The sequence below is a fragment of the Syngnathoides biaculeatus genome, chromosome 15, assembly GCF_019802595.1.
Source record: "Syngnathoides biaculeatus isolate LvHL_M chromosome 15, ASM1980259v1, whole genome shotgun sequence".
NCBI lineage: Eukaryota > Metazoa > Chordata > Actinopteri > Syngnathiformes > Syngnathidae > Syngnathoides > Syngnathoides biaculeatus.
In genome coordinates this window covers 10,297,324-10,310,179 of record NC_084654.1, presented here as the reverse complement: position 1 = coordinate 10,310,179, position 12,856 = coordinate 10,297,324, and the positions used below count along the sequence as shown (strand labels likewise).

At 39.8% G+C, this 12,856-nt stretch overlaps 1 protein-coding gene across 9 annotated transcripts in view; it reads left to right on the top strand.

Annotated features, from left to right (window-relative positions):
* The first annotated feature begins 3,047 nt into the window (after positions 1-3,047).
* ralgapa2 (Ral GTPase activating protein catalytic subunit alpha 2) overlaps positions 3,048-12,856 on the top strand; it is a 178,078-nt gene continuing 168,269 nt past the window's right edge. For all 9 annotated transcript variants that reach the window (XM_061843204.1, XM_061843199.1, XM_061843200.1 and 6 more), the window contains exon 1: positions 3,048-3,302. In XM_061843204.1, the coding sequence (XP_061699188.1) occupies positions 3,197-3,302 (106 nt within the window). In that variant the 5' untranslated portion in view covers positions 3,048-3,196. The remainder of the gene's footprint in view (positions 3,303-12,856) is intronic.

Here is a 12,856-nt window from a genome sequence, read left to right as displayed (position 1 = left end):
TTAATATGATGATTCAAACCATATCATGGACTGAAATTGAAAGAATACATCATTTAAATATTTGGGCATTGTTATTGATCAGAATATCACATTTAAACTGCATATCTAAGACCTTGTGACAACAATTAAACTCGAAATATTTGATCATCCCAACATTTCTGCCATTACTGGTTCATGAACATCTGCTTTTCATTAATATAACTGATCAGGGTCACACAAAAAATCAACAAATTTTCACAGTTCCCTGAATTTCTTTACTCTTTATAGAAATAGAAATCATTACTGCACTCTGTATTGCATTGCTTGATGTATGTGTGCAGATTTTCATACTGGTTAACAGTTATACGTATACAAAGCTGCTTCTTACAGATAGCTGTAAATATACAGTATATGCAGTACTGTACACATTTAGACTTTTTTTTTTTTTTACATGGTTAAATGAATCAGTGCCCGTGTGGCGTTTGCATGTTCTGCGTGGGTTTTCTCTGGGTACTCCGGTTTCCTCTCACATCCCAGAAACATGCAACATTTATTGGACACTCTAAATTGCCCCTAGGTGTGATTGTGTGTGCGGCTGGTTGTCTCAATGTGCCCTGCTTGGCTGGCAGCCAGTTCAGGGTGTATGTACCCTGCCTGATGACAGCTGGGATAGGCTCCAGCACTCCCGCGACCCTCGTGAGGATAAGTGGCGAAGAAAATTGGATGGATGGATGGATAAATGAATCAGAATCAGCTTTAATGGCCAAGTGTGTAAAAACACACAAGGAATATTTCTTAGGCAGTCGGTCCTGCCTTGGGACGACATTCAGAACAAAGAACAACATATCAACGAGAGCAAAGAACAAGAGACATTTCTGTTTATAGGAAATTTTCCTTATAAAACATGCAAGATGTTAAATCTATATAGATAAGTGTGTCAATGTCCCATATTGTGTTAAGCTTGTACAGGAAAAGAAGGACAAGAGAGATAAGTTTCTCATGGGTTGAATGAACATTGACTTTGTATCCCTTGACATTTTTAATAGTAAATATAATCCTGTGTCACGGTTTTTAAATATATATGTGGAAGCAAACCCAAAACAACTGTGTATCAAGGTCAATGGGTGATTAAAACTCTGTAAAACTTCAACATATTCATCTTGATTCTGATATTCATGATTATATAATTAATATTCATCCATCTATTCTCTGTAATGCTAATCCTCATTGGTCACTGGAACAGCTGTGCTGGCGCATATCCCAGCTGACTTGGTGGAAGAGGCAAGATAAACCCTGAACTGGTCGCCAGGCAATCGTAGACATACAGACAAAAAAACATTCACAGCTACAGGCAATTTTGAGCCTTTGTGCATGTTTTGGGAATGTGGGAGGAAAGTACAAAACCCTGACAAAAACCCACACAGTCATAGGGAGAATGTACAAACTCCACACAGGAAGACCGGAGCCCGGATTTGAACACACAACTACTGAACTGTGAAGCGGATGTGCTGACCGGGTGTTCATTAAATCATCCATCCATCCATTTTCTTTTGCTGCCTATCCCTATCAATCAAAGGGCAGGAGGCAGGGTACACAGTAAACTGGTTGCCTGCCAATCGCAGGGCATATGGAGACAGACAACAGTCGCACTCACCATCACACCAAGGGGCAATTTAGAGTGCCCAATTAATGTTGCATGTTTTTGGAATGTGGGAGGAAACCAGAGTGCCTGGAGAAAACCCATGCAGGCAAAGACGGGGAGAACATGCAAACTCCACACAGGCATGTCCGGGAGCTCAGAACTGTGAGCCCAACACTTCACCAGCTGATTCATCGTGCTGACTTTATGTAATCAATCAAATTTAACTTTAAAATATTTAGCAGCAGTGAACTTCGTATGTGCATACATTGGTTTGTGCTGGAAGCTGCACTGTCGTGCATGTATATCACAAAAAATATTACAGAGTTGCATTTAATAGAATTAGTGAAATGTATTTTAATTCAAAAGCTCAATCGTTTAAACATGAGAAAATACTTTTCAGAAGGCCACCTCCTGCCTATTTTACATACATTAAAAGTTAGTATTTCTTGTTTTATGTAAATATATTGAGATGGTGAATTTGGAGTTTGTATTAGGGATAAACGATAATGCTATAGCTAGCTATGAGCTACTGTATAGTCATCAAAATTGTACAAAACAAAAACAACAAAATACAATCATGCGATAATAAAGGTCATGCGTTTCACTGTCTGAAATGATGAATTAGGGATTTTCACAATATTTACATTTTTTGAGATGTGTTTACAGTATTATGATGTATGATACACTACTTACAAAAAAGTAATTTCAGGTAACATTTCAGGATGAGGCTTGAATGCACTACTTTATAATTTTAGCAGTTAATGTGTACTAAACCTTTGAGTGCAGATGCCCAAGTTTTCAATATTACATTACTTCTTTTTGACGGTGATGAACGGCAAAGTTCTGAACCATTGTGCATATTATGATAACCCTCATCCTGAAACTTCACCCGAAAACCAAGCACATTCATTTCCCTTTTGTATAGGCACATAATTGAATTACTAAGGTTGTTGTTTTTTGTACATATTCGGTGTAAAAAAAACAAAAAAAAAACAAAAAAAAAACATTGGACATCTAAAAATTTCATCCAGTGACTTTCTATGAGAAAACACCAGGAGGCGCTTTGGAGCCATGTGTTGTGATCTTGAAATATGAAAACTGTTTTGCTGGATTATGTCCCAATGCATACGTTTATGTGTATTGAATATGGATTGACGAAATGTTAATTAAATTTAGGTGGTTTAATTAAAGGACATTTACCTGCTTGATTGGTAGATATTGTGAAATATGTCGTTTGTATATTGTTCATATAGAGGAAAAGAGGGACAAGTAACGCGGGTATCTTTAAAAATAAACTCGCCACACATCGTGTCAAATGTTATGTTATAAACCAGTAGGCGTGGCCCTATGGTCAGACCACTCCTCGCTGTCAAACGGGCTTCCGTGTTTACAGTCCAGCCCCCCTCCACCCCCCCCCCCAAAAAAAAGGAAGAAAAAAAAAACACTGGCGGCTGTTGGGCGAATGTTTACCCAGCAAGTATCGAGTGGTGGTGAGGGAAGTGACAGTCACACCGGAGCCTCGGTGTATGGTATCAACACAGGTGCTCGGCTTCCACGGTTGCATTTTACAGCGGAATGTTCACTCGAAGGGGCCATGGAGACGTCAAGAAATCTACACAGAAAGTTTTGGACCCAAAGAAGGATGTTCTGACGCGGCTGAAACACCTGCGCTCGCTGCTGGGTGAGTGAAATGTCCCCGTGCTTTTTGATGCCGCATCTCAAAGGCTAAGCTAATCAAGCTAGCTAGCTGGCCAATTATTATCTTCTTCTGGCAAGTCGCTCGGTCGGTGAGCGGGCAACCCTGTCACTGACGGTGCTCACTTGACTAAGCCAAAGGAGAGGTTCCGCTCATGACTCGCACGTTGGCATGTTTATCGCGCCGGTCTCGCGTCCGTCCATTTTGCTTGACGGGATTATAATCCATTGTGATGCAACGTGGATGGTTGCTAGCTCCTCTGTCTGCTAACAAGGGTGGTTGGCAATGCTAACTGACGGTGTCTCGTTTAGACATCAGTCACTGAGCTGATTCCCACGACCATTGTTTTTATTTAGTCCTTTGTCTTTACTGATAGAAGTGATATTTGTCAAATTGCCACCATCTGCACAGACGCAAAGCTATTTAGCCTTTAATCTGAAGTGGTATTAGGGCATCTTTATTGCCTGGACCAACTACTTTCAAGATGATACTATTATTTGAAAATAATCATGAATGACATTCTCTTCAACTCTTATGCACGTTTAATCTAAATATCAAATGAAGTATAAAGTGTCATGCAATGTCATCACAGCAAGAGCAAAATAAAAAATGATGCCTTACAAATAATGACAACAAATGATTCGTAATCTATACAGATCCAGGGTATTTATTCTACATTAGAAAATAAAAACTGAAAACCACAAAGAAAATATCACCAGAAATCTCCCAATTATGTAGCTCCTGTCATCTAGTGGAAGGACATTTAATTCTTCCTCTCAATACGTCACTGATACATAAATGAATTAAGATGTAGTATTCATAGTATGTAATCATTTTCATACAATTGAAGTGAAATTGAATCATTTTTCACAGCACCTTTGCCTTACAGTTCAGAGGACCGTGGTCCAAATCCCAGCCTCATTTGTGTGCAGTTTGTTTGTTCTCCTTGTACCCGTGTGGGTTTTCCCCAGGTATTCCAGTTTCCTCCCACATCCCAAAAACATGCACGGTCAGTTGATTGAAGACTTCCCCGTAGGTGTAAATTGGAATGCAAACGGTTGTTATTTGGCCTGCAATTAGCTGCCGACCAGTTCATGTTTTACCCCGTTTCTCGCCCAAAGATAGCTAGGATAGCCTACAGCACTCCTACAAACTTTGTGAGTGTAAGCGTTTCAGAAAATGGATGAATCTATGTTATATTACACTGCTCTAATCAAATGTGTTTTGTGTTAATTGATGTTTAATCATTGAAAGTGCTGATAATGCACATTATTAGTTTAATTTTATTTTCAAGACAATTTCAAGGGCATGATTACTGATTGATAGTCATATGTCATATATGATGAAAAATATGCACATTTACACATGCATACTCAATACAGATTATTTAAATTGAATTGAATTTTAGCAATGCAGGTAGAAACCTTTGCAGGAAGACTGGAAATATATGGTGGAGTAGGTAACATTTGCCCTTAACACAGAAAAATGTAGGTCAGTATGTGTGTACATGGTATTAAAGTACAGATTTCTACTACTATTTCGCTATACCGGGGGCCCTAAATTAAAGGTTAGGGGGGAAAATACATTTTAGCCAAGGTATTAAACATAATGTGTTGAATGCATTACATTTAAGTTCCCAAGAATAATAATATTAATAATTAATATTCTTATTTTACTGCCTGTCCCCCAGTAGTTTTATTTTGTAAAAAAAAATGTATTTTGGGAATGGAATAAAACAATATTACTAGTGTGTCACAATTTATAGTAAACACATTGGAAGAAAAAATCACCCAAAAAATTTAAGTGCTCCTGTAGTAACAGAGTTCCATGGCCTGAGCAGTTAAATATTAAATGTCCCTGTGTGACTTATAACATGCTGGGAAAGTTCATGATCCATGCAAACTACGGTAGTTCAAGATTCAGTTAACAAATTTTGAAATGAACTAGGCCAATTCACATTTCATTATCAACAGAAAATACTTTTGAGACGTAAAGACAGAGTACAGAGAGTCACTGAGCAATAAATGGTTGCCAGTAATGTAAATTAAGTAATTAAATTTAAATAATCTGTATTGAGTATGCATGTGTAAATGTACAGATTTTTCATCAGATATGACTTATGATAATCGGCTCCAGGGAAAAGAGATAGCGAGGTTTGGACGACTTCAAATACATGGGGTCAGCAATCCAGAGGAATGGTGAGTGTAGTAGGGAAGTGAAGAAACGGGTCCAAGCAGGTTGGGACAGCTGGCGGAAGGTGTCTGGTGTGTTATGTGACAGAACAGTCTCTGCTAGGATGAAGGGCAAAGTTTATAAAACAGTAGTGAGGCCAGCCATGATGTACGGATTAGAGACGGTGGCACTGAAGAGACAACAGGAAGCGGAACTGGAGGTGGCAGAAATGAAGGTGTTGAGGTTCTCGCGAGGAGTGAGCAGGTTGGATAGGATTCGAAATGAGCTCATTAGAGGGACAGCCAAAGTTGGATGTTTTGCTGACAAGGTCCGAGAGAGCAGACTTCGATGGTTTGGACATGTTCAGAGGCGAGAGAGTGAGTATATTGGTGGAAAGGTGATGAGGATGGAGCTGCAAGGCAAAAGAGCGAGAGGAAGACCAAATTGAAGGTTGATAGATGTTGTGAGGGAAGACATGAAGACAGTGAGTGTTAGAGAGGAAGATGCTCAAGATAGACTGAGATGGAAAAAAAAAATACACACTGTGGCGACCCCTAATGGGACAAGGCAAAATGAAAAGAAGAAGAATAGGTATGGGCCTCCAATGCGTTTATCATTTGGACTGAGCTCTTTCCTGACTGGAATGTATCAACCTGTACAAGAGGCGCATCATTCTCAAGTAGATGGGGAAGGTCCAGCACCTGCTAAGGACCCCAGCCTCTGCAGCCACAGTGAAGAGAGATCCACGAGAGGACTGCACCGAGTACAATAGTGCATGAGGTGAATAAGTGTGTGTGTGTGTGTGTATGAGAGTGCATTGTGTGTGTCTTGGGATCAGTAAAAGACACCAAAGTAAATAATATTGGTCCTCCTCTCTAGATTTCTTCGGGGGGGTTGCTCGGTCTGCAAGCCATTTGATGATTTCAAGACAATCATGACCTGTGCGAAATGTGCAAAATTCATTTGCATAAAGCACAGTGTGATGAGATGTCACTCGTGTGGCGTGTAGATGTACAAGCACGCACACATTTTGCTCACAGTGCTGTTGCATGGAATTTTGTTAATTTCTGGTACACAAACGGTGCCTCGATGTCAAAAATTTTTTCCATGATATGTAAAATTGTTTTATATGTTGGACTTTCAAAAGTAATAAAGTGATGAAACAAACAAAACGTTGAATGTTTTTTTTTTATGAATAACGAGTGAATTCTCGTAATTGTACCATGACCTGTGAGATGTAGGGAACACTATTGCACTAAATATTGATATCATAGTTAGTGAGGTAATTAGATTTTAACAATGCTTGTTTTTGTTTTTTGTTTTTTTTAAGTTTTAGTTTGCATTGTCAGTTTGCATTGTTTGATAGCAGGCAGCATGGTGGAACACTGGTAAGCACATTTGTCTCACAGTTCTGAAGACCAGGGTTTTAATCCCGGCCCCACCTGTATGGAGTATGCTTGTTCTTCCCTTGCCTGCGTGTTTTCTCTGATGACTCCGGTTTCCTCCCACATCCCAAAACCATGTGTGGTAGGTTAATTGAGACTCTAAATAACCTGTAGCTGTGAAGGTTAGTGTTTATGATGGTTTGTTTCTATGTGCCCGGAGATTGACTGGCAACCAGTCCAGGGTGCACCCCGCCTCTCGCCTGTATATAGCTGGTATAGTCTCCAGTACACCTGCTACCCTAGTGAGGATAAGCGGGCCAGAAAATGGATGGATGGATTGATATTATATCACGGCTGTCTGAGGGAAGGAGCTGGAAGAGATGTCAAACAGGATGTGGAGGGTCCAAGTGGATTTTGCATGCGCTTGTCTTCGTTCTGGCAGTGTGCAAGACCTCAAGGGCAAGTCGCGGCATAGCAACAATTTTTTTCAGCACTTCTGATTGACCATTGGAGTTTGTCCTTTTTTGTGGTTACACCAAACCAGACTGTGATGGATGAACACAGGACTGATTTAATGACCGCTGTGTGTGTAGAACTGCCTCAACAGGTTTTGTGGCAGGTCCTGCTTCCTCTGAGGCCAGAGCAAGTACATCCTCACCTGGGCCTGATTGAGACTGGAGTTGATGTTGGTCTCCCATTTAGAGTCCTGAGAGAATGTCTTTCCCAGGAACTTGAAGGTTTTGATGGTTGACACAGTGTGAGGGGCAGCTCTGGCGAAGAGGCTTCCTAAAGTCTGCCATCATCTCAACAGTAATGACCTTCTTGAGCTCCAGGTTGTGTTGGCCGCACCACAGCTCCAGCCGCTCCACTTTCTGTCGATACGCAGACTCATCACTGTCTTTGATGAGGCCGATGATTGTGGTGTAGTCTGCAAACTTCATGAGTTTGACAGCTGGGTGAATTGAGGTGCACTAGTTCAACTAGAGAGAGAAGTGCAGCGAAGAGAGGATACAGTACATCATTGGGGTGCCCCATTGTGTGTGGATAGCATGGTGTACCCAAGCCTCAGCTGCTCTGCCCTGCCCCCAACAGGAACCTGTAAATCCAATGCTGATGATAGGCGAGACGCTGAGCTGGCGAAGCTGGGAGGAGAGGAGTTTGGGAATGATCGTGTAGAACTCAGAGCTGAAATCCATGAACAGGATCCTCATGTAGGTGCCCTCTCCTTCAAGCTATTCTAGGATGAAGTGCAGTCCAATGTTGACAGCATCATCCACCGACGTGTTAGCTTGGTAGGCAAACTGCAAGAAAATACTGGAAAAACAATAAGAAACAATTTTTACAAGTACTCACGAATATGCATTCTCACACTATGAGCACTCATTGGCGTGCTTTGAGCATGCACTGGCTTGAGCACGAGTGACTGCTTGACTCGAAGTGGGCAGCAGCTCGTCTCGGCACTGCCCAGTGTGTGTTCGACATCGCTCGGCTTGACTCGGCGACCTGGTCAACATGGGTTCAGCTTTGCCTGGATATTTGGACACCGAGAAATGGGTCGAAAACTTTTTCGTGCGGATTTTTTTTGGTCGAACAACAATTCGTACAACCACCGAAAACTCCGAAGTTCCACTTTTTAGGTTGATTGAAAACTGTTCACTCATCCATAAGTGTGAATGGTTGTATCTTTTATGTGCCCTAAGATTGACTGGCGACCAGTTGAGGGTGTATCCTGCCTTTAGTCCAAAGTCAACTGGGGTTCGTGACTTTAGGTGAGACCAATATGAGGAGAAGCGGTTTGGTGACATTTTCAAACTATTTACAATAGAAACAAGCTGAACTAATGTCAACAACTAAACGGCCTTATCACTTTCTTTATTGGTTTCTTTCATATTTTAAAGTACAACATTATCTGTTTACGTTAAACTTTCTTCCTTGGACTTCTCGGTTCATTTGGGAGTCAGGTGGGAGGAGTTGCAATGAACCTGACTAGCCAAACTTTTATTAAAGCATTTTAACACAAATCACATTTTTAGGTAGCTATATTTGATGTGGTTATGCACTTTCTCAATTTAATTCCTTGCAAAGTATATTGTTAAAAGCTTCACAGTGACCAGACTTGTAACTGTCTATAATTTGGCTTGTCCAGTCACAGACTAATTTGGAAGCACTTTTACTGAGATGTTTGTTGCAGGTATATTGATTTTAAAATACACCATTGTCTGCTCATGTTATCAATGGCGTTCAATATCGCTGTCATGCACTCAAATTCTGCAACAGTTGTGTTTCTTCTGCCTTTATACTGCACCTGAGTTCAATGTCAAGTGTTGCAGTTCAAAGTATTGGTCAAAACAAGATGCTGTCTGACTGCATGTGTTTTTCTTTCCCATCTCTGCAGTTAAAGATAAAAAACTGCTGTTCGTCTAGCAGTTGAGTAGGACAGCTTGCATGTTGTTGCCAACCCCACCCAACCATCATCACTGATTCCACCATGTTTTTTTTAGCAAAGGAAGGATTTCCTCCTCCTGCTGTTGGTTCCTGTGTGAACAAGAAGCAGTGATGGGTGATGCCATAAAATGCAGTATAGGGGAAAATTGGAATATTGACATACCCTTCATTTGCTCATAATTTTATTTTCATTAAACTGTTTTTATTTTGATAAACCTAAACCCTTGACTATGTACCCTCACTGACTGGAATAAGTAACCTATAATTCCAGCAGATCTTTATATATAAAATCATTTTCCTGTTGAGTGTTACCTTGACAGTAAAATGGTTTGCAAAACAAATTATAGTTTTAACACACATAACTTTAAAAGTATTAAGATTATTAGCATTGTGTTCTTCTGTATTCTCTGTACAATATTGCATTCAGTAAAATGAATGGTGAACCTCCAAAAATTGAATGCTTTATAGTTACATATTGGAAACAGACAAATCCAATCATTTTCTTTGCCGCTTATCCTCACAAGGGTTGTGGGAATGCTGGAGCCTATCCCAGATGTCCTGAGGCAGGGTACAACCTGAACTGGTTGCTAGCCAATGGCAGGGCACATCGAGACAGACAACAGTCACACTATCACACCAAGGAGCAATTTAAAGTGTCCAATTAATGTTGCATGTTTTTTGGATGTGGGAGGAAACCAAAGTGCCCGGAGAACACCCACGCAGGCACGGGGAGAATGTGCAAACTCCACACAGGCAGGTCCGGTATTGAACCCGGGACCTCAGAACTGTGAGACCAACGCTTTACCAGCTGAGACACCGTGCCGCCCGTCCTAAAGTCATCCTTACAATTTTCCTTTTTGGCATCACTAATATCTTTCTGTGGTGTTTATTGCCAGTGCAAAATTTAAAATATCATGTTGAAGCCTTGCGGTTGATCTTAAATTTGAAAAAAATCGGGCAATGGGTTTGAGCTATTTTGAGAGTGGCCTTGTTTTGTTTTGTCTGCTCAGATCTTTCAGAGCGAGTGCGAAAGCAGATGCATGTTAATATGCTGGTCATGCCTAGCTGGGTTTGGATGAGGTTGGTAATTCGGAAAGGCCAGCAAATCCCCCACCACTTGTATTCCTGCAAGCAACAAAGAGTCAGAGAGACTGGGCAAATGGATATTCCTCTTCGCTTCCTCTTCCTCTTTGTTGAGCTAAGCCACTCACATGCCGAGTATTTGTCATTTCGTCACTGCATTGACTCTGCAGAGTGAGAATGTTTATCTTGGGAAAATAGTTAGATGCTCAAAGGAGATGTCCATCTTGTGAGTGGCTGTCACAACTGGGAGATTAAGAGTTCAAGAGTGACTCGCAAGGGAGAACAACAACTTTGGCCAATCTAGTGGGTCATAATTGCAGAGTAAGTCAGGATCTCACTGTATTTTAGAAATTCTATTCAGTAATTAGACAGGAAACACATAACAGGAATCAAACTAATCAGTTATTAAAAACAAGTTATGGACTGGGGAAGTAAAATGTGAAAACAATTAGACACCCTGCATTTTGATCTTTACAACGCTACAATATCAATCTACAATATAACGTAAAGTCTATATTCTTCTCATCATATATATATATATATATATATATATATATATATACACACACACACACATAACTGTCAAAGTTTCAAGTTTAGAGGCATTTGGTCAAAGTCCACATTGTATATCACAAATAATTTGATAATAATCTGTTTTATGTACTTAGCTAGATTTTCTTTTTGATGTTTTGTCTCTCATGTTAAAATCCATCTACCAATAAAACCCAGACCCTTCATTTTTTTGACGGTGGGTAAATTTGCAAAGTAAGTGATGGATTAAATAATTATTTCTTGAACTGTACACACATCTAAAATTCATTTTTTTAACCAAGTATTTATGGATGTTGTCATCTGATGTGTAGCTTTGGCTAAAAAATTAATCTGTTACTTCAAATTATGTCCATTTTTAAGTAAGGAATAGGATTATGTTCTAATCTATTCGTCATGGGATAATTCTTAAGCATCATACCCAAATTCATCTCAGCAAACTTCAGGTATGTACGTAATGTAATTTAAATTTATGTAAAACACTTCAGCCCACTGAATGGAGAACACAACTCAAGTACGGCTTGTTTCACCGGTCAGTGAGGTCTCTGCATAACTGCTCATTAGCAAATATTTTTGTAAAATTATAGTTTAATCTTAACTAGCAACTGAATAGATTATGTTTGAATTTTGAGGTACCACTATAACTACTATAGAATGTTCTGTCAGTCACCATGTGGCCTGTGTACATGACATTAACATTCATTGCCAATGACAGCTGTAGAAGTCAAGCATCCTTGTTCACTGCGGAAGCTGGCAGTGAATGAGATAAATGAAATAATCTGAGAATTGGTGTATTTTCCAAGCATGTAGCACATAGAAATAATATTTCAATTTGAAATTGAATGTCTTTTGTCTGAGTTAGGCAATGGGCTTTAAATACACTAGCTAGCTCAAAAGAAACATCTCTGATTTGATTCTTTAAAAGAGTCCCGTCTCCGATTTCAGCATATAATACACGGGAAGGATTCCTGTGCTCTCCCCTCATCTCCGTTTTGGCATCAGTGTGGAGCACCTGCAGTGTCAGCTAGCACAGAGCTAATGCTAATGAGGGTATTCATGTCGGGAGCTCTTAGCTTGCAGTTTGAGTATGACATAGTATATCAATAATGCAGGTGTTTTACATAACTCACACTTTTGGCTTCTTAAATAGTAAAATGTGATTTAAAGATGAAATGTGTGTATTAAAAAATGACTTGAGTTTATTTTTAGCCTTGTTGCTTTTCTTTTGTCATCGTATTGTCTATATATATATATATATATATATATATATATATATATATCACCAACAATAAAGTTGTTAAAAAATGTCAGACACAAAAAACGTGGGACTGACGATACGTAATGCCTGCATTTAACTACAAGACAAATTTGGTGTTTCATGATTGCAGTATGTAAGACCACTGCAATAAAATCTTCAATTTCAATACCACCATATCCTATTTTTCCCACAATCCCTGGGCCTCATCTTTTCAACTCAAACGTGACTGGCTATACAGTGGTACCTCAGTTTTTGAACTTCTTCGTTTTCGTACCAATTGGTTTTCGAACGAAAATTTCGAGATTTTTTTTTACTTTGGCTTTTGAATGAAAATTGGTATTCAAACACCCGACCAGCTCACCCACGACGATTTGTTATTGTGCTTTCAAAAGCACGCCCCCAAAAAAAAGACGTAACAAGTGCGCGGCGGAACCATTTGACTCGCACACTCCTCTGCTTGCAGACGTTTCCCAATACTGTAGTGACTTTTTTTCTTCAAATTGAGCAACATTAACTCCCGATCATGGCTCCAAAGAAGGCAAGTGGAACTGCTGGTGCTGAAAAAAGGAAAGTGGTGTGTAAAACTGTTGACTTCAAGAAGGATTTGATAGCCAAGCACGAATCTGATGTGAGTGTTTCTGAGCTAT